This window comes from Schistocerca piceifrons, chromosome 4, assembly GCF_021461385.2.
Source record: "Schistocerca piceifrons isolate TAMUIC-IGC-003096 chromosome 4, iqSchPice1.1, whole genome shotgun sequence".
Taxonomy (NCBI): Eukaryota; Metazoa; Arthropoda; class Insecta; order Orthoptera; family Acrididae; genus Schistocerca; species Schistocerca piceifrons.
The window spans coordinates 317,137,637-317,160,801 of NC_060141.1; the positions used below are offsets into that span (position 1 = coordinate 317,137,637).

The window sequence follows — 23,165 nt, forward strand, 5'->3', positions numbered from 1 at the left end:
ACTTTTCTACATAATTTCAGTCAATATTGAGGCACTTGTCATAATGTTGTAACAGTTTTTGAATACCCTCCTCATACAAGCCTGCTGCCTGACTTGTTAACCACTGCATCACCACTGTTTTGACTTCGTCATCATCTTGAAGGTGCTTGACCGCCCAGGTGTTTCTTCAAATGCAGGAACAGATGGTAGTCACTGGGCACAAGATCGGGGCTGTACGGAGGATGATCTAGAGTTTCCCATTGAAAAGATGTGATGAGATCTTTGGTCTGATTCACCACATGCGGACAGGCATTGTCTTGCAGCAAAATGACGCCCTTGCTCAACTTCCATGGACTGTTGCTTTGATACTGGCTTAAGAAATCATCACCGTCGTTGCGGTACCGCTCAAGGAAAGTCAATGCACTGTCTAAACGTTTAGTTTTGTGCACATTCGTCAACATTTTCGGTACCCAACGTGCGCACAATTTTTGGTAATTCGAGTGCTCGGTCACAATGCCATACAAAACACTACGAGAAACATTAGGAAAGTCATCTCGCAAGGAGGAAATTGTAAAGCGTCTGTTTTCTCTCACCTTATTCTCCACTTCCTGCACCAAACTTTCATTAACGACCAAAGGATGCCCACTCCGTTGTTCATCATGCACATCTGTGCGGCCATCTTTAAATGCTCTCACCCACTTTCTTACCATTCAATCACTCAATGTTTTCTCCATAAACTGCACAGATCTTATGATGAGTATCGATCGCTTTTAGGCATTTAGCACTAAAAAATCTTATAACAGCCCGCACTTCACAGTCAGTGGGACTCACGATTATCAGAGGCATCTTAAACACCCAGTACACAACGTAAACAAGGAAGAATCAGACTGTAATGGCATCAGTGCATAGATTAAGGTACAGGCTTTCATGTAAAAATAAAATTATTGAGATATCTTAGCACATCTTTTTTTAATTTCAAAACAGTATGTACTTAAAACACACACCTCGTACAGAATCCTTATTTACTGGTACAGATGGAAAATGAGAGGTCATGGCTTCAGAAATTCTCCAGGCTTTTCTCAAAAAGCATCTCTTGTGAGACTATTTTGAAACTAAGTGCACTTCTTATCTTCTTATGTCAGTGTGAAAATGAATGAAAAAGTGCTAACAAGCGTCTACTGTGGCAATTGGCTGAATCATGGACAAATATTTGGTCTTCCATTCACAATGAATATTTTCTAGCATGTTGCTATGCCTGCAACACCATGAAGCACAGGTGAGAACTCTCCCTACAACATATCATTTGTTCCCATAACCCCCCCCCCCCCCCCCCCTGCTCGGCCTCAACCTTCACTAGTCTCCTGTTTCCAGCTGCCTCTATCCCCTTCCCTGCCTCCACTCCAGCTCACATACACCTGCTCTCTCCCCAATGCAATTGCATAGTCCTTTCCCCTTCTCGCTTCTTGTTCCTCTCATTTTCCCTGAAGCACAGCTTTCCGATGCTGCACTCTCTCCCTCTCTCTCTCTCTCTCTCTCTCTCTCTCACTCACTCTCAGCCTGTAGAAGGATCTTGTCCAATGGCTTGGATGGCTTACTCTGCTTTTAAATGCACTTTAAATATGCCTGTCCATAACTAAACACCTCCTCTATGTGGAACTTCAATAGCTTTTGGACAAATCCTTTTTTGAGCTAGAGAGTGGTTGGGGAAGTTTGCCTGATGGCTGGGAGGGAGGCAGCAGGAGCACAGGACAGGAACATCAGGATGAGAGGTAGCAGATGCACAGCATGAAAACATGACATGGGCACTGGCACCGATGAGTTCCTGCAGCATCCAATGACAACGACATGGAGGTGTGGATTGGGAGGGAGTGAATGAACAGAGGAAGGGGAGACTGTGGGTCACAGATCTAGTAGCCCTTCTTCATTGTGTTCTATGAAGTTTTTGCTGTGAAAGAGAGATTACTTCCTGTTTCAGAAGTTATTCACATCTTGATAACAAATTTATTTAAACTATTGTGGTCCACAGATCACTTACTGCTGCACCTATTCATAGTACTTGTTGCCTGTTTCATTTCAACAGCATTGCTCTACATACTTGAGCATGTTCCTGACATAACTTATCATAATAAAACTATTAGCAATACAGCAAGTATAAATTTTATGCACAGATAGGAACAACAGAAGACTGCCAGCAAGTAAGCTTTTGACCAAAAAGGCTTTCATCAGAAATACACAACACAACACAACACAACACAAACACAAACACACACAGACGCACGTGCGACCACTGTCTCTGGCTGCTGAGGCCAGCTCCGGCCTCAGCAGCTGGAGACTACGATCGCGTGCGCACATGTGTGCGTATGTATTTCTGATGAAGGCCTTTTTGGCTGAAAGCTTACTTGCAGACAATCTTCTGTTGAACATAACAGGTATCATGTAGTAAAATTATACACAAGTATAAAGTCAAATAAGTCCTCTCCATGTCAATTACACCTAAAGTGTCATACATTCAGGCACCTGCTACATTCTATTTCTTGGAGTTGGCACACACAACCTCTTTACTGTCTTTGAGTACAGGCCAGCAAATTTAGAGCAGTTTACATTTACAATGCTGGAGGTAACCAGCACCACACATGTAACAATGTGACTACCGCCAAAGAAAACACTGTTGAAAAAATCAGATTTAATTCTAAAATTCCAATACTTATATAAAATTGCAGAGCAGCCATCAAAAGCAAAGTTTCTTCTTATTTTGCCTAAAACTCATTTACAGTGCCTCATGTGATCCTGAGAGTTGGACGTACATGGTAGAACTCTGAACCAGTGGAAGTGTAGTTTGCCACAGACCACAAGACTATTGTCAGCTGCAAATGTCACTCTGCAAAGTGATTTGTTAAGTCTACCACAGATATTTAAATCAAATGGTGTTGCATTAGGACTGTAATGACAGTAAGGAAATCTTGTACATCCAAGTTTTTTAATTCCTCGAGTCCTCACAATATCGTGCAGTAACTAAGACACCTTCTGCTGACGCAAACAGCAAAAGTCCATTCATGTTAGAAGTGGAAATTTTAATATTTTATTTTGCACATTGATAAAAGTAAGATAATACAGAGGTATGCAATTAAGCACACAATATGGAAATAATTCCATATAGGACATGTATGTGGTTCATTACATTTATCAAATTTTGTTGTAAACTAAGGCTAAAAAATGTGTATGTAACTGACAAGTATTTCATAGAGAAAATGTATCTTATTTGTAAATCTCTTGATACATTTTATATCATGAGGAGTTACTGTAGGCTGTTGTGAACATGATCCATGGAACAGGCAAAAAGCTAACCTAATGCGGCTACATGCTAAAGAGTTACAGGTTTGGAATTGACTTTTTATTTCTACTCAAGAATTACAAGGGGTGTTCAATAAGTAATGCAACAATTTTTGGCTACAAAACCCTATTTTTCGACTTAATCTCTGTCCAATGTGACTGTCTTACGCCACCTTATGGCAAAGGCCTGTATGCCCACACGGTACCACTCTACTGGCCAATGTTGGAACCAATGTCTTACTGCATCAATAACCTTCCAATCACCCATATACTGTTTCCCAAAGAGTGCACCCTTCATTGGGCCAAACGGAAGGAGTTTGGAAGGTGCGAGTTCCGGACTGTAGGTTAGGTCAGGAAGAACAGTCCAATGAAGTTTCGTCAGCTCCCCTCTGATGTGCAGGTTTGTGTGAGGCCTTGCTTCATCATGGAGGAGGAGAAGTTAGTTTGCATTTTTGTGGTGATGAACACACTGAAGTAGTTTCTTCTATCTCCTTAGTGTATCACAATACACTTCGGAATTGGTTGTTGCACCAAGATGGAGGACATCAAACAGAATAACCCTTTCAAAGTCCCCGAAGACTGTCGCCATGACTATCAGCTGAGGATCCGGTTTCAAACTTTTCCTTCAGTGGAGAGGCAGCGTTGTGCCACTCCACGATTGCCGTATTGTTTCTAGTTCAAAGTGATGAACCCATGTTTCATAGTCTGTGATGATAATCGACAAAAAATTGTCATGATCAGCTCTGTAATGCACAAACAAAACGCACAAACAAAACGCACAAACAAAACGCACAAACAACTCCACACAGGTGGTCCTTCATTGCACTTTATGGTCTTCTGTTAGGCGGCGAGAAACTCAACAGACACACACCACTGAATACTCCACTGGCGGACGATTGTGTCAGTGCTACCAACAGCGACATACAGTTGTGCAGCGAAATGTCTGATTGTGATCTGTCAATCATCGTGAATGAGAGTGTCTCCACATTAAAACTTTGCAGGTGTCACAGCTGTGTGTGGCTGGCCATCACAGATGAGATCGAACAGGTTTGTGTGACCTTGTAGCAATATTGACACACACCACCTCAACATGCTTTGTTCGCTGGCAGGTCTCTGTAGACATTCTGCTGGTGCATATGAATCTCTGGTAAATAAACTCAATGAAAGCGCTCTGCTTGAAACACACCTCCATTACAGGCACCATTTTGAAGGCTGCGTATAGTGGCACCACGTATCAGAACTTCATGAAACAATAAGGGCTGAATTGGGAGTATTTCATGATGTCCCACAGCAGATTCTACATTTTGTCAACTGAAATTGTTGGAGAAAAATATGTGTTGTATTACTTGTTGAACACCCCTCAGTGTATGATATAGAAGGAGACACTTTTACCATCTATCAGACATTTTTTGTTTCCATGGGCAGATTATGAAAGAGGTTTCTAGCTTTTTATTTACTACTTCCTGTGTTAAAATTACATAAACTACAGGGACATGCAGAAGATTTTTCCTCTGGTATTATATTTTTTAATGTTTCTCATAAACTCAAACTGTAATGGATTGGTGACAGAGATTTAATTGGTGAATAAATCTATTGTGAGGCTGTGTTTAATAAGGAAGTATACCACCTTGGACGAACTTAATGTTTCTGTGTAAATGTCATGTTCTGAGACTGTTTTCTCACCACACATTTTCACCTATTCAGTATAAACACATGACATCATTAGAAGAAAGCACAAAGTTAAATTAAGGTAACTGGGACATTCCAGGATAGTTCATTGGTAGGTGCACTGCCTGCAAACTAACAGAGTCCTAGTTTGTGTCCCAGTCCAGCAGACAATTGTAATACATCCTAGCCCGCCAGACAGTTGTAATATGTCCCAGTCCAGCATACGGTTATAACATGTCAGAAACTTTCACAACAGCATACACTGTTTCACAGTGAAAGATTTATCATGGTAGTTAATAGTTTCTGCCTGACAGAGCAATACCACACACGATTAATGACAACTAACAGTGCTGGCAGTAGGCAGCAGAAATACTACCTCTCCAGCACTTCCTGTATTACCACCTCATAAAGACAGAGGAAGTAATTTGTATTAACTGTGATACAGGTATTTGAAACTTTTTTTTTTTTTTTTTTTTTTTTTTTTTTTTTTTTTTTTTTTTTTTTTTTTTTTTTTCCAGTGGTCATTAGCGCCCAGACTAAGTTATGAATGTACTGAAAAGCACAAGGTTAAAACAGCAATTAAAAGGACAACACTATAAAAGGCACATTAACAGGCAAGGGATTAAAAGGAAACGGCATAATCAAAAGTCCTTAGACAGGTTTGTCAAATGGATAAAACGAAGAACGCGAGCAGCTGCTCCTGTGTCATCCGCTAAAATGTCATCCAGAAACTAATCTATGGAGTAGAAGCAGTTGTCAAGTACATGCGATTTTGACTCGTTTTGAGAACTTTCGTTATGTACCAGCACTTTTAATTCACTTGGTAGGTGGTCATATATTTTTGTGGCAGCATTCTGTACTATTTTTTGTGCGAGAGGAAGTTTACTTTGTGAGTAAGGAGGCCATTTTTGTTGCCACTCTAATAGTTACGAATGCTATTATTAGTTTGAAATTGTGCCTGATTCTTTGCAACAAACTTCACAAGAATATAAATGTATTGTGAGGTGGTTGTTAGTATGTCTAATCTTTTTAAAGTGTTGCCTGCATGAAATTCAAGGATGTATACCAGATATTATGCTTACAAAAATTTTATGTGCAATAAATACTTCGTGTCCACATGTGGAGTTGCCCCAGAAAATTATTCCATGTGACATCAGTGTACAGAAATTTGCAAAGCAAGCTAGTTTTCTAATGGTCATCACCAAAATCAGTCTTTATACATAGTGCAAACGTAAAGCTCAAGCACTTTGAGAAGAACTATAGTACGTAAATTCCAATTCAAGTTCTGATCAAAGGACATTACATGATCTTTAACTATCAGTTTTTCATGCACACTTTCAACCATGTGACACTATTATTGATGATGAATCATGCCTTGTACAGAATTGAATAAACTGCTTTATTTCTTCCCTCCACAAATCAAGCCACAGACAGTTTACAGAGAATTAATCAATCGTAATATTCTTTTATTGCTCCTTCTATTGTTGCAGTTTTAAAGAACTTGATTATCACTAACAAAGAGCACTATTCTTATGGATCAGTGCAAGATGTAAGGTCATTTACATACAGGATGTTCCATTTATCTGACAACAGCCTGCCCGGGGTATTACGGGCCGACCACAGAAGCCGCACATGCCGGTTAAATGGGTCCCGCGGTACCACACTTTGCCCCGCCCCCTCCCCCCCCCCCCCCTCCACCTCCCCTTTTTTTTTGCGGTTAAAGCCTGGAGGCTGTACAGACATATGCACCTTGTTGGCCAGTGTCATTCAAATAGTGAAACATGCGTCACGAGTGTAACAGTGAAGTCTGTGAGCACAAAAATGGCAAGAGTGAATTATTCAATTCTACAATGAGTGTTTATTGATGATTTGCATGTGCATACAAAGACCGCTCATACTGTTCAGAGACTGTTTGAACAGTAGTTACCAGGTGTTCGAGTACCGAATCATGATGCAGTTCACAAATTAATAAATGAATTTCATGAAACAGGAAGTATTCAAGACAAGAAACACAAACAATGATGTACAGTGCTCACAGAAGCTTGTCACAATGACATTGCATACCACCTGGAAAATTCCCATAAAAAGTTTTTTAGACGTCTTTCACAGCAAATACAAATATCGTGCACCTCTGTACAAAGAAGTGCTAAGGTAATTGGGCTAAAGTCCTATAAAGTATCAGTAGTACAAAAACTTTGATCTGGTGATCCTGCACACAGGTTTTTAAGTTTTGCAACTGGGTTTTAAAACAAGTTCATGATGGTAAAATGGATCCTTAACTCATACTGTTTTCAGATGAGGCTTGGTGCCATTTACATGGGTATGTTAATTCCCGAAACTGTTGACATTGGAGTGCAGGTAGACCTGTTGTGCTTCATGAGGAACCCCTTCATGATTAGAAAACAGGGATGTGGTGTGCAGTTAGTGGTGAAAGAATAACAGGTCCAATTTTTTTTAATGACACAGTTACAAGTGAAAGATACGTGCAAAACATTTTGTGACCACTTTTCAATGAACTGAGCGAAAGAATGAAGCTTTCTATTTTTTTTTAACAGTATTCGGCACAGGACTCATATGGCCCATGTTTCTTCACACGCAATTCACGATGTGTTCGAGTGATTAGTAACAATATCTGGCCTGCTAGAAGTCCTGATGTAACTCTGTGTGATTTTTACTTGTGGGGTGCACTGAAGGCCAAAGTGTACACAATGAATCCTCACACGACAGAGGAACTCAAGGACAATATCAATGAATCAATTAATTCAATATCTCAGAGAGAATTATATTGTGTGATTAACAATTTCTTGCGCAAATGTCAGAAACGTATGGAAAATAGTGGCCAGCAGTTCCAGTATCCCCTTGCATGACATGGGTGAGTACAAAATTTATTTGCTTATATTTTAAATGTAGGCATGTCGTACCACAATAAAAGACAGGCGACACAGCATCTAACCGCTGGGCAAAGGAGCACTCGCTGCCTGGCCTCTACTGCGCTGCACAGTAGGTCATCAGATAAATGGATAACCCTGTATAACAAGAACAGGAATGGCCCTATAACTGAACCATGTGCAACAGCAGTAGCAATCTGATCCCAGTCAGAAGACTCATCGTGAGAATGGCAGGAACTATTGAAAATGGCTGTTTACTACCTATCAGTTAAATATGAAGCATTAAATATAAAACATTTTAAGCTTCTCCTAAAAATGTTGCAATTTGTACAGTCTATTGCCATAGACTAAAAAAATACCTGGCATGCAAAATTCTGTCATTCAGATATTTTAATATAGTCAATGAAATGGTCGACGGCATGCTCAGTCAAAAGGCTTTTCCGGAATCTAAATTGTGATAGAATGAGCATCTTTTATTTGCAGATATCCTCCACCATTCTTACATACATTACCCTTTACAAAATTCTGAGAAGGATTTAGTAGTGAAATGAGTAGACAGTAATATTTGTCCTACTCTCTTTCTTAAAAGGAGCTGACAAAACGCCGCTTTTAGTCTGTTTGGAAAGATATCTCATGAACTTTCTGCACTGAAGATACGGCTAAGTGCAGTAGCTTTATCAGACGAACATACTCATTATACTTTGCTTAAATTTTTATTATCTCAAAGAGTTATTTTTTAGTTTTTTGAAAGAGTTGTTATTTTCACGATTTCCCTGGAAGAAGCTGGAGGCATCTTGAACTGATCGCTGCACTTACAGCAATGTTTACTCTCTTCAAATGATTTAGAAAGTGATTGTTAGCAGTTCGCTGTTTCTCTGGTGTCTTGGACTATTTATGAAACAGTCTATAACAGTAGACAAAAAACAACCGCCATTAAAAAAATCAGCATGTAAGAACAGTTGTAGAAGAGGAGATGATAAACTAAAAGATATTATGAAATCCGCCATTGTTTCTTCTGCTCATGGAAATGCATCAAATATGTTTTTCAAGTAGTCATTGCGTCACAAAATAAAAGGCAAAACACTTTTCTAGAACTAGTATTTAAAAAAAAATAATTTACCTAAGGAATGTTCCCTAAGGAATAATAAAACAACTTCATATATGTCTTATTCTTCTTCCTTTTGGAAGTCCAAACACTTTTATCACATAAATCCAAGGCTGCATAGTACTATGTACTTTCATGGGTGCCATTTGCAGCACCTGATACTTTGAGACAGCATACACAATGTATGCGAGTCAGTATACTTGATCTCCTAGATGCTATGATGTGTAAATATGTATCAAATGAACTCAAAAACTTTAATGCGAATTACTGGACAACAGGCTACACTGTGCTAGCAACACCTACTGGGTAAATTTCGAGAACCAGTAATTGAGGTAAACAGTGAGAAGAATCCTTCACTATCCACAATACAGTAACTGCCAGAGTTGTATACGTATATGAAAAAAAAATTATATATATAATAGAGGGATCATTCCACGCGGGAAAAATATGTCTGCTTGTGTCTGTATATGTGTGGATGGATATATATGTGTGTGTGTGTGTGTGTGTGTGTGTGTGTGTGTGTGTGTGTGTGCGTGTGTGTGTGTGTGTGAGCGCGCGCGCGCGCGCGCGCGAGTGTATACCCATCCATTTTTCCCCCTAAGGTAAGTCTTTCTGCTCCCGAGATTGGAATGACTCCTTACCCTCTCCCTTAAAACCTACTTCCTTTCGTCTTTCCCTCTCCTTCCCTCTTTCCTGATGAGGCAACAGTTTGTTTTAGATATATTTTTCCTGCGTGGAATGTTTCCATATATATATATATATATATATATATATATATATATATATCGCAGGAAAAATATATCTAAAAACAAAGATGATGTGACTTACCATAAGAAAGCGCTGGCAGGTCGATAGACACACAAACAAACAGAATCATACACACAAAATTCTAGCTTTTGCAACCAACGGTTGCTTCACCAGGAAAGAGGGAAGGAGAGGGAAAGACGAAAGGATGTGGGTTTTAAGAGAGAGGGTAAGGAGTCATTCCAATTCCGGGAGCGGAAAGACTTACCTTAGGGGGAGGGGGGGGGAAAAAAAAAGAGACCTTTTTTATGAGGCTGAAATGAAAATAAAAATGAAGATAATAATATATGGGGAGAGATAAAGGTGAACTAGAAAGCAACTGGAGATCTGGTGTGAAAAAAGGTGAAAAAGTGTTGGTTAAAGCTGGGCTGTGTAGATCCTGTGGTGAACTTGGGTTGGTAGACAACGATGTGCATAAAGGTTAGGTGGCTGTGTTGCCGCCAAAACACGTTAAAGGGTGGAGAAATTCGGGAAAATTTCGAAAAAACTACGTGTAAATGTATTAAAAGGAGTGGTTTTGTGGTGGCAGATTATGAGAGTGAGGCTAACAGTTGTCTGACGAAGAAATAATGACATTAAAACCTGTGGGAAGCGGCTAATAATGATCAATGATGTGGGAAAAACGGAAATGGAAATAAAGCGAAAGTTATTAGAACTAGCTGAAGTGGTTGTTTAATAGGTGAAAGGAACTGTTTGTGAACTAGAAACGGTGGATTTTATAGCAGCGGTAGTGTTGAAAGTGGGAAAAAAAATTTTTTTTTGGTTATGGTTTGGAAGTGGGTTACGTATTATTGAGTATATATAGGCGGGATAAAATTGTATAGTAGATTACGGTAAAAAGGAGAAGGTGAATACAAAGTGAACCTACTGGCAAAAACAGAAAGAGAGAATAAGAGGACAGAAAAGATTTCGAAATGCAACAGTGACAATAACAAACGTAATTGTTGGGTTCAAATTAATGATATGAATATAATAGAGGGAAACATTCCACGCAGGAAAAATATATCTGAAAACAAAGATGACGTGACTTACCATGCGAAAGCGCTGGCAGGTCGATAGAAACACAATCATACACACAAAATTCTAGCTAAGGTAAGTCTTTCCGCTCCTGGGATTGGAATGACTCCTTACCCTCTCCCTTAAAACCCACACCCTCTGAAAAACATTACACATGGGAAAAATATATCTAAAAACACAGATGATGTGACTTACCGAACGAAAGTGCTGGCAGGTCGATAGACACACAAACAAACACAAACATACACATGATTCAAGCTTTCGCAACAAACTGTTGCCTCATCAGGAAAGAGGGAAGGAGAGGGAAAGACGAGAGGATGTGGGTTTTAAGGGAGAGGGTAAGGAGTCATTCCAATCCAGGGAGCGGAAAGACTTACCTTAGGGGGAAAAAAGGACACGTATACACTCGCACACACACACATATCCATCCGCATATACACAGATACAAGCAGACATTTATCCTTTTGAACCCCAGAGAGTAAATTTTGAGAGTCATGGTGATCTTCCATATTTTTCTATCAGCTCTTTCATGTACTGTTTTGCTTCCCTTTATGAACTTTTGTACCAATTTTCTCCACTATTTAAAGAAAATTATTATTAAAAATATCTGTTACACATGAACTGTCTTTTAGAATGCTCCATATATATATATATATATATATATATATATATATATATATATATATATATATATATATATATATAATAGAGGGAAACATTCCACGTGGGAAAAATATACCTAAAAAGAAAGATGATGAAACTTACCAAACAAAAGCGCTGGCAGGTCGATAGACACACAAACAAACACAAACATCACACAAAATTCTAGCTTTCGCAACCAATGGTTGCCTCGTCAGGAAAGAGGGAAGGAGAAGGAAAGACAAAAGGATATGGGTTTTAAGGGAGAGGGTAAGGAGTCATTCCAATCCCGGGAGCGGAAAGACTTACCTTAGGGGGAAAAAAGGACAGGTATACACTCGCACACACACACATATCCATCCACACATACTGTATGTGTGGATGGATATGTGTGTGTGTGTGTGTGCACACACACACATATCCATCCACACATACTGTATGTGTGGATGGATATGTGTGTGTGTGCGAGTGTATACCTGTCCTTTTTTCCCCCTAAGGTAAGTCTTTCCGCTCCCGGGATTGGAATGACTCCTTACCCTCTCCCTTAAAACCCATATCCTTTTGTCTTTCCTTCTCCTTCCCTCTTTCCTGACGAGGCAACCATTGGTTGCGAAAGCTAGAATTTTGTGTGTATGTTTGTGTTTGTTTGTGTGTCTATCGACCTGCCAGCGCTTTTGTTTGGTAAGTTTCATCATCTTTCTTTTTATATATATATATGTGTCTGCTTGTGTCTGTGTATGTGCGGATGGATATGTGTGTGTGTGCAAGTGTATACCCCCTCTTTCCCCCTAAGGTAAGTCTTTCCGCTCCCGGGATTGGAATGACTCCTTACCCTCTCCCTTAAAACCCACATCCTTTCGTCTTTCCCTCTCCTTCCCTCTTTCCTGACGAAGCAACCGTTTGTTGTGAAAGCTTGAATTTTGTGTGCATGTTTGTTTGTGTTTGTTTGTGTGTCTATCGGCCTGCCCGCGCTTTTGTTTGGTAAGTCACATCATCTTTGTTTTTAGTCATATTATAGCAAAATTTTCAGACTTACTGAAAAGAATCTTTTAAAAATTAGAAAGTGTGCAGCACCAGGAAGACTTACTGGATGTGAAAATTTAGGGTTCAAAATACATTTTTTTCAGTTCTGTTGGAAGACCACAGAAAACTGAACCTGTATAATAGTGCAACCTTTCTGTACATTGGCAAACGAATTATTACCCATGTGCAAATCATATGTTGGGCTACCATTTGCTGAAATGATGCTGCAGCTTCTCCTGAATGAGTTTATACTATTAACAACAAATCCCAAAATTGAGAAAATATACAAAGATTTCAGAATTAGAATTTAGAGATATTATAACAACAGCCTGCATTAAAAACAATGGTCTGATGGCCGCCTTTTTCTGAGCTGTGAATGCAAACTCAAAAGGGAAAGTAAAAATTCTTTGTATTTCAGAGACAGTGATGGATATCAGTCTTAAAATCGAGATAGGAGCAAATATATTTAATAATCATTTCTTAAATATAGTAGAAAGTACATGGACAAACAGTTCAAGAGAAAAATCACAGCAACTCTCATAAAATTCAGTTATATGAATGTATGACCAACTTCTCCACCTGGAATTGAGAAAATTATACATTATCTCAAAAATAAAATCTCATCTAGTTTTGATAGTATTTCCAACAGAGTATTAAATATTTGTTCCGATATAATTGGCCTAGTCTTATCTGCAATATGTAATGCATCACTAACTCAAAGCACCTTTCCAGAGAGACTGAAATATGCTGTTGTCAAAGACAGGTGACAGGACAGATGTCCACTACAAACATGTTTAACTGCTGATATTTTCCAAAATCTTTGCAGAGGAGATGTATTCTGGAATACTATCTCATTTGAAAAGCAATAATATCCTCGGGAACCACAGTTTGGATTTCAAAAGAGTTGCTCTACTGAGAATGTCATTTACATGTTCACTCCCTCAATTTTACAAGCATTAAATAATAAAATAGTGCTGGTTGGTATTTTTTGTGACCTATCTTATGCACTGGACTGTGTGAATCACTGTACTCTCCTAAATAAACTGAAGTTTTAGTAGGATTGATGGTATAGCCAACCAATGGATATCATATCTAACCAAAAGAATGCAGCAAGCTGTACTTAGTAATTCAATCATTGTAGTCTGAGGACATTATTCTCAGTGGTGAGAAATCACATATGGGGTTCTCCAAGGCTCAATTTGGAGTCCACTATTGTTCCTCAAATATGTAAATGATTGACCATCTAATATACAAAAAGCAGAAGTAGTTCTTTCTGCAGGTGACACTAATATCATCATCAAACCAAACACATATACAGAAAAAAATGTTAAACAATATTCTTAAACATATCATTGATTTGTTTCCTATCAGTGGTCTCGCCCTTAATTTTAAAAAGACATAACATATTTAGCTCTGCACATCTAGAGGTACTGCATCAATGATAAGTGTGACACATGGTGAGGAAATAGTAGATAGGGTGGAAACTTCAAAATTTTTTGGTGTCCACATTGATAAGAATTTAAATTGGGAAACACTCATTTTTGAATCAGAATAATTGCAAATCTTGGGGAGCAACAAATCACTAACTGGACAATCTGCATATTTTCATCCAATAACATCATATGGAATAATTTTCTGGGGAAACTTTTCTTTAGGGAAAAGTTATCATTTCTCAAAGATATGTTATAACAACAATATGTGGTGCACACCCAAGGTCATCTTTTAGACATCTGTTTAAGGAGTATGGCATTCCAATTTCTACTTCACAGTACATTTGTTCCACCATGAAGTTTTTTTTTTTTGTAAATAGTCCACAGCTGCTCAAAAGGAAGAATAACATTCATTACTCCACATTAAGGTTGGCTTTAGTATAAAAACCAACCAACCATGTTACCATTCTTTACAATTTTCAGCATTCACTGATTGTTTTTATAGTATTGTGATAATGTTGTGATAAATAATTAGATATTGCCTTCTATCACAGTTGCTAAATAAATTATCTTCTTTTAAAATAAGACTAGTGTCATCTGGAAATATTTTTCAAAATTGTCTGTCATATTTAATGGTAGATCAATAAAAACAGTAGACTTCAGATTCCTAATACAAACCTAACTGTACACTACTCCATTTACATAAAAGCTTTTTGTTCCTTCACTGCAACATATGAAAGGAAAAAATGATAAATGTTCCAAGTACAGCACCATCCTCAGGATGTAATGGTTCTGTCAAATCAAAGAAGATACCTACTTATCCTGAATACCTACAAGTGACTTCACCAAAAAATGTGCACACTGATTGACAATATTTTTCTCCATAAACATTTCTCAACTTCTGATAAATGTTTCTTATTTTCACAACTTAAGAATGCTAGAGCTGCAAAATGCTTTAGACAACCCCCCATAATCACCTGCACTCCTGCTACTAGAGGACCAGATATAGACCCAGTTGATGTTATTTGAGCACAAAGGGAAGACTGATTGCCCTGAATATTAGATGTATAAAATACACTTATAAAAAATGTGTTATTTGTATTCTGTGTTATGTATTGTATGAAATGACAGAAGATAAAGATAATGTACTTTACATTAGTAGTGCACTACAATTTTGTTTTAATTTGCTGATTATAAAAAGTGTGCAGCACAGCATGACATATGTGGATGAAAATTTATATTTTTGGTCAGAATAATTCTTCAGTGGTATAACACTAACAACAAAAATTATTTTGTAAACTCTACTAAAATAATATGATTAACACATATTCTGTTAATTCCATAAGCACTTACTTTATTGATACAGATATAGAATGAGACAAGGCAATAATATAAAAACAAACTGCATAAGAAAATCAAGGCAGTGAGGATGAGGATTTAAACATCTGAAATTGCAGGTGGACAAAAAAGATTTAAAACACAAATAAATATGTGTCTGTCTTTCATGTAAAAATTTATCACAAACTGCATGACCAATGAACGAATAATCTAAAACTTAACTTCATACCTAAAGGTGTTTATATGTACAGATGTTAGCATAGCTCAGTCATAAAAATAAATAATTACATATGGTGGAAATACCACAATTTAACTAGGTGTGACAATACGAAACAAAGTTTGCACCATGCTATACATAAACTAAAATACTCATCCAAAGTTCACACGCGCGCGCGCACATACACACACACGCGCACACGCGCACGCGCGCGCGCGCGCGCGCGCGAAAAAGCGTACATAGTAACTGAAAATTAACATTCATTAAGGAGGCACAGCATAATTAAAACATTAACTCTGCTTCTTTTCGACGAATAAAAGTTTCAAAACAAAACAGGAAATAAAATTACTGTGCGTTACGACTACTTGTTACCTTGCTCTTGACAGTCTTGAAAAAGGCAGTTCCTTCTTTTTTCATTGTTGATGTCCAATCTTTGTACTGCTGCTTCAGTTTTGAACTTGACTTCCCAGAATAATTACACGCTTCCATTTCAAATTCATCAGAAAATCCAAGGCCACTGTTGAGCATATCAAGTCTTTCTTCTATGAACTTGGAACAAAATGTAAAACTAAATAAAAGTTTGGAATACTGGTGGATATCTAATTAAAGCACACTACAACTTAAGAACTAAAATTACATAAGTGAAACATATGAAAGAAGCGGGGGAGGGGGATTATATGGAATTCTAATGTCTTGTACATGTCCGTATACTGTATATCAATTAGAATACACTGGTTATTAATTTACACTAAATCAAATCTAAAACTTTTTCAATGGACAGATCAGTGGTCATCATACTGATGAAAAAATCTGAACAGTGGCTGACCATCAGCTGAAAGATACATTCTACACACGGATCTTTTTTGATCAAATAGAGTTTGTATGTAATGGGACTCAAAAAGTGGTGGGAAGGCAGGAGAATGCACATGACAGCTATTAAAATACAATCATCATTAGAATGTAAACAAAATAGCAGGGAAATGAGTAGTGGAGAACAGTAACTGAACACGATGTTGAAATTGGAATGGTTACAGCGTGGGCTTCATGTCAAGGCATGGATTAAAAAAATATGCATCCTGGACAACTAGTGTCATGGCATATTCCAGATCAGGATCTTATTATGTAATTAAAAGTGCACTACTTTGATTTTTTTTTTTTTTTTTTTTTTTAAGAACAGTAAGTACTTTGCGGTTCACTTAGGTAATGCAGAAATTCTGCTTATGGCCCACGAATGTGAAGTTACTGCCCAAAGTGAAGGCAAGGGGAAAAGTTCAGCATATTTATGTAACACATAATCTTCTAAGCAAATATTTCCATGAATGCAAATGGTGTATAAGAGAGAATACTGAATTGTGAAGATAAGCAATTATAAAAGTTCAAATTACAATGTTTTTGGGATTTGACATGCACTGAAGAACAGAGATCTATCAGAATTGCAGATCAGAAAATAAGATACTAAAAGGAGAAGAAGAATTTTTCTATTTGGGCATAAAAATAACCGGCAATGTCAGAAGTAAAGAGGATATAAATTTCAGACTGGCAATAAAATGGAAACTTTTCATGAATGGGACAAATAAGTTAACATTTAATACCAAACAACAGAAAATCCAGGATGGAATGTAACAGTATTATGAAAATGATAATTGCTACTCACTATATAGTGGAGATGCTGAGTCACAGACAGGCACAATAAAAATACTGTCAGAAAGTGAGCTGTCGAGCAACAAGGCCTTTGTCAAAATCCTGAATCTGGTTTCAGCTGCCAGAGACTGTGATCAATGTGTTATGAGTTGAATGTGTGTGTGTGTGTGTGTGTGTGTGTGTGTGTGTGTGTGTGTGTGTGTGTAATTTTGACAAAGGCCTTGTTAGCCAAAAGCTCACTTTTCAACAGTATTTTTGTTGTGCCTATCTGCAACTTAACATCTAATATAATTTATGTGCTAGGATGACTTTTCTGAAAGTGTTTGTCTTGAGTGTAGCGTTCTATAAAATTTTGTGGGCAATAAACACTACAGAAAGAGGAAAACAAACTTTTGAAATATACAGCAACAGAAGAAGACATCATGGAATAGTTAATATGGCATGGGAGGGAGAAGTGTGAGAATAAAATATGTGAATTGAGTCCACGGCTTGACTACAACATGCAGTTTCAAGTAGATGTAGATTGCAATAGTTACGTGGAGATGATGAAACTTGGACAGGAGAGAGTATCAAGGAGAGCTGCCTTAAAGCAATCTGTGGGCTAAAGATGACAACAAGAATTCGGGTGATGACTAAATCACTGAAGTATGGAAACCTAGGCAATGAACTGAAGATACACGAATTCCTAGAAAGTTCTTTATAACTGACACATGTAAAGATTGATATAAAATGAGCAATTTAATTCTCGTATCCCTCCGCCTTATATGTTGCTTTTCAAAGATGAAAAGATTATTAGTGAGTGTGAAATTACTTAAAGTGATTCAGAAGGATATCTTAGTATCCTTTGTGGCAATAGTAGACGAAATGTTTAGCATCAGCAGAAGATGTACATGGGGAATTCTTGTGTACAAGGAGGTAGAAATTGTAGCTAGTTGTGGAACAGTTGCCGATTATGAGTGACCACTGAAATGGGATGAGCCTGTAACATGTGAAAGTAACATTTTGACAACAAACTGCACTTGCTGCACAAAGATAACAAAGTTACACTCAAGGGCAGGTTTGAAGGAAGGAAAGAAGGAAGATTAGACTTTGATGTCCTGTTGACAACAAGGACATTACAGATGGACAGACATGCTCGGATCAGGGAAGGAAATCGGCTGTGCCCTTTTGAAAGAGCAGCATTTGCCGTAAGTGATTTAGGGAAATCTTGGAGAATCTAAATCTGGATGCCTGGATGGGAATTTGAACCACTGCCATCTGAATAGGAGTCTAGTGTGCTAAACACTGTGCCATCTTGCTTGGTTAGCAGCTCTAAAGCCAGCAACTATAGGGAGGTTAAAATGGTCAAATCTGTGGATCTTCAGAGGAAGTTCAATGGCAGGATACAATTATATCCAGAAGTTCAAGCAATTCACATCTATAGGCACCATTATACAAGCTAGATATGGATCACGTCTATGAGATATCTTGTTAAGAAAATCAACACAATTCTGCATAGCATACTGAATCTGACTTTGGCATATATTCCATGAGTTTTTGCCAATTCCAATTGACTGGTGCAAGTTGAATATGTGTGTACACTTTGGAAAAACATTTTATAATGTGGCAGAAGTTTATTACCTTTTATTCATATATAATCAGTTTCATAGGAAGAAATTGCAGTTGAGTGGTATATTTTCTGCCTTGAGAAAAAATAAATATGAAATTCTTGAATGAAGGGGGATGGTGAGGTTAAACACACAGGAATGTGGAGAGACAGTGGACACAAAAAATACACTCCTGGAAATGGAAAAAAGAACACATTGACACCGGTGTGTCAGACCCACCATACTTGCTCCGGACACTGCGAGAGGGCTGTACAAGCAATGATCACACACACGGCACAGCGGACACACCAGGAACCGCGGTGTTGGCCGTCGAATGGCGCTAGCTGCGCAGCATTTGTGCACCGCCGCCGTCAGTGTCAGCCAGTTTGCCGTGGCATACGGAGCTCCATCGCAGTCTTTAACACTGGTAGCATGCCGCGACAGCGTGGACGTGAACCGTATGTGCAGTTGACGGACTTTGAGCGAGGGCGTATAGTGGGCATGCGGGAGGCCGGGTGGACGTACCGCCGAATTGCTCAACACGTGGGGCGTGAGGTCTCCACAGTACATCGATGTTGTCGCCAGTGGTCGGCGGAAGGTGCACGTGCCCGTCGACCTGGGACCGGACCGCAGTGACGCACGGATGCACGCCAAGACCGTAGGATCCTACGCAGTGCCGTAGGGGACCGCACCGCCACTTCCCAGCAAATTAGGGACACTGTTGCTCCTGGGGTATCGGCGAGGACCATTCGCAACCGTCTCCATGAAGCTGGGCTACGGTCCCGCACACCGTTAGGCCGTCTTCCGCTCACGCCCCAACATCGTGCAGCCCGCCTCCAGTGGTGTCGCGACAGGCGTGAATGGAGGGACGAATGGAGACGTGTCGTCTTCAGCGATGAGAGTCGCTTCTGCCTTGGTGCCAATGATGGTCGTAGGCGTGTTTGGCGCCGTGCAGGTGAGCGCCACAATCAGGACTGCATACGACCGAGGCACACAGGGCCAACACCCGGCATCATGGTGTGGGGAGTGAGCTCCTACACTGGCCGTACACCACTGGTGATCGTCGAGGGGACACTGAATAGTGCACGGTACATCCAAACCGTCATCAAACCCATCGTTCTACCATTCCTAGACCGGCAAGGGAACTTGCTGTTCCAACAGGACAATGCACGTCCGCATGTATCCCGTGCCACCCAACGTGCTCTAGAAGGTGTACGTCAACTACCCTGGCCAGCAAGATCTCCGGATCTGTCCCCCATTGAGCATGTTTGGGACTGGATGAAGCATCGTCTCACCCGGTCTGCACGTCCAGCACGAACGCTGGTCCAACTGAGGCGCCAGGTGGAAATGGCATGGCAAGCCGTTCCACAGGACTACATCCAGCATCTCTACGATCGTCTCCATGGGAGAATAGCAGCCTGCATTGCTGCGAAAGGTGGATATACACTGTACTAGTGCCGACATTGTGCATGCTCTGTTGCCTGTGTCTATGTGCCTGTGGTTCTGTCAGTGTGATCATGTGATGTATCTGGCCCCAGGAATGTGTCAATAAAGTTTCCCCTTCCTGGGACAATGAATTCACGGTGTTCTTATTTCAATTTCCAGGAGTGTATATATGATGCAGGGTGGAAATTGAATTATTGCAGTTACAAGAAGCAAGTAGAGCCAGCGAATCTGTCATATGACAAATCTATCTAAATAATCAATGCCAAGAGCTATGCTCGAGAGAAAAACAAAAGAAAACATTTTCTCTTGGCACAGCTTGCTGCATTGGTGGGATAAGAAACTGAACATGGATAGGATTAGTAATGTCATAACAACCCAATCCATGGAAGGAAGCAACATTTCTAGTTGAAAGGAGGTCATAGGTCATAGAGCGAACATATCATCTGACGATAAAATTCTTGAGAAAAAATGACTACATACCATGATGAATTTATAAATGCCTGAGGAATGTGTACACCGATGCTTCTACATTGCATTAATCTGTGATACAATGTGCAAAATTTTTTAAGCTCTGCTGGGAACTTATTGACCATATAGAAGATGTGAAGCCATCAACTTTTCAGTCAACATCCGTATACAAGATATTAAGGTTATATGTGATTTCTTAAAAAGAATTTTTCCTGGCATCAGCCACGGATATTCATTGATAAAACCTAGTAAATGCACGATGGTTGTCCAAGCTGTTCTACCTAATCCATTGTGTTAGGTCTAAAATGCTCCTTAAAACTCCATTGGGGAAAGATGTTATACTACGAGCTACTGTCCAAAACAGATTAAATGGAACAGAGCTGCATAGTTGACTTCCTAAACAGAAGGAATTTGTGCTGTTGTATTTTTAGAAACTAAAGTACAATACACTTATTTAGATTTGTTGTCCACTGTACCCATCAAAAGAGTTATAAACTGAATACATGAAGTTAAAAAAAGGGTAGGTGAACACATTAAAAAGTTATAAACAAATAAATAGAAGGTCATGAGTGCCAATCTATCAGCAGGTCACCTACTGTGATTTTAAAAATCCTATGCCTACTCCGACAGGGTGTATATGTCGACAAGGAAAAAAAAATTCCCAGATTTTTCCCGGATCTCCCAATTAAAAATATACTTTCTCCCGGGTGAAAATACACTTTTTTCGTGTTAAGTGACAGTATATTTTCCCTCAGAACTGTAAAAATTTGTCAGTCATTTGAATGGTTATGGTTTTATACAGCGGCTTATAATTTCCCGGAACTTTATGAAACGAAACACAGGGGAAAAAAAAAACATGTTTTGGAATGTTCTTCGATGTGCAGCAACATGTATGCTGCGTAAGTATTATGAAAGTATAAATTCGCATTCCACCGAACACCGCATGTTACTTTCCGAAGAACTGAAATCGAGATTGCGATGCGCGTTTGTGAGCCAGTCATAGCTCATTTCACGTGATCTCGCCAGCCGATTACAGCGGATATTCAGAGCATAAGACACTTGATGTAGTCAGCCATAGCAACATCACTGTTAAGTAGCACAAACACACGATCAGGAAAAGTTTATCGTTTAAATTAATATACATAGTGTTGCTACAAGAAAAGCAAGCTTTCATATGCAATATTTCTCTCTAAGATTAATAGGCTACAAGAGAAGCTAAGCTTTCACATAAAATGTTGATCTTTTTTTGCGCGTTTCACACTTTAAGATACATCACACAAATTTTCCAGTAAAATGTTTAATACCGCCATAAATCTCTGATCTTCTGGGCTCGAAATTCTTCTGAATGGCTTGTCATCAAAGAGTTGACTTTTAAATGAGAGTCAAACGCTCTGTGATTTAAGAAATTCATCGTTCATTCTCGCACATAGTTCATCTTGCGTAAAAGGAAATTTACTTCGAAAATAACGCTTTTCAAACCACAATCCGCAATATTTTCTCGCGATCTGTTAGAAATAGATTTGTTCAATCAGTTGCCAGAGAGAGCAAGATAAGAGGTGTCACCGCGCTTGCGCAGCTACGATGACGTAGGAAGCCCGTATGTTCCTATGTGTAAAACATTAAAAGATCTAAAATTATGTGATAAAAGAAACAAGACATCAGAGGATACTCTAAGAGCATCGGAATTTTGTGAACCATACTGAAATGAATAATTCACCTTAAAGTGCACATTCGTATATCCAGATTCCCAACAAAGTAGACCTTGATCTGATATCAAGCTTTTCAGTGTAGTTTTCGGGATGTAAATTTTCTTGGAGTACCAGTACTGTATTATCTCATGTTTGGTTCTTTATTATGGCACAATGCCATACGTGCTAGAAGATGAAAACGTGCACTTGAAATGCAGCTAACAGTTGAAACTAGCCAATAGTGTGGAATTAAACACTTTGTTTCAAATAAATTGTTTGCCTCAGTGGAGATGATAAATAAAAGTCGAATTTCTTTAGCAAAGCGACAAAAATAACTTCATTGTTCTGCAAGGCAATTAATGCTCGACTGTCAGAAAGGTGGAAATAAAATAAAATCTGAAACTAATAACATATTTTAGCCCTCCGTAATTTTGTGAATGTATGTATTCACTTGATAGCTCCCAGCCACAGAAATCACTAAATGTAAACACGGATCATGTGGAGACTGCATCCTGCCCCCCCCCCCCCCTCCCCCCCACATAACTCAGATTGCTCAGCGCAACAGCCCCGGATCTACGATATAGGACGTTAAAAATGTAAAAAAAAGACTTTTCAAAAATATGTTTATTTTGCAGTGCACATCTTTCTGAAGAGTCTGATGCATGAAACATATGACTTCGAGGAAATGTAAGAAGTGTTATTTGGTCTTAAGTGTGCCAAAGTGCAGTGCCACTCTTCTTGACACAGCATTCTTCTACCGCACGTCACTGTATTTCGCAATGTAGAACTCAAATGTGTACATTTTGTAGTGGATGCCATCAAACTATATTCAGGATAGTGGAAATTAAAACGTCCTGTGGTGCCTCTCCTGCTTCCAGTCGGCCGGTTTGACATCCCG

General features: G+C 39.0%; 1 protein-coding gene across 3 annotated transcripts in view; it reads right to left on the reverse strand.

Moving 5' to 3' along the window:
- The window catches only part of LOC124794914 (DENN domain-containing protein 1A-like), a 313,331-nt gene that overhangs the window by 138,189 nt on the left and 151,977 nt on the right, over positions 1-23,165 (reverse strand). For all 3 annotated transcript variants that reach the window (XR_007016626.1, XM_047258616.1, XM_047258615.1), the window contains exon 9: positions 15,811-15,987. Coding sequence is in view for 2 of the 3 variants with exons in the window: in XM_047258616.1 (XP_047114572.1) it covers positions 15,811-15,987 (177 nt within the window). In the remaining variant the exon portion in view is untranslated. The remainder of the gene's footprint in view (positions 1-15,810; positions 15,988-23,165) is intronic.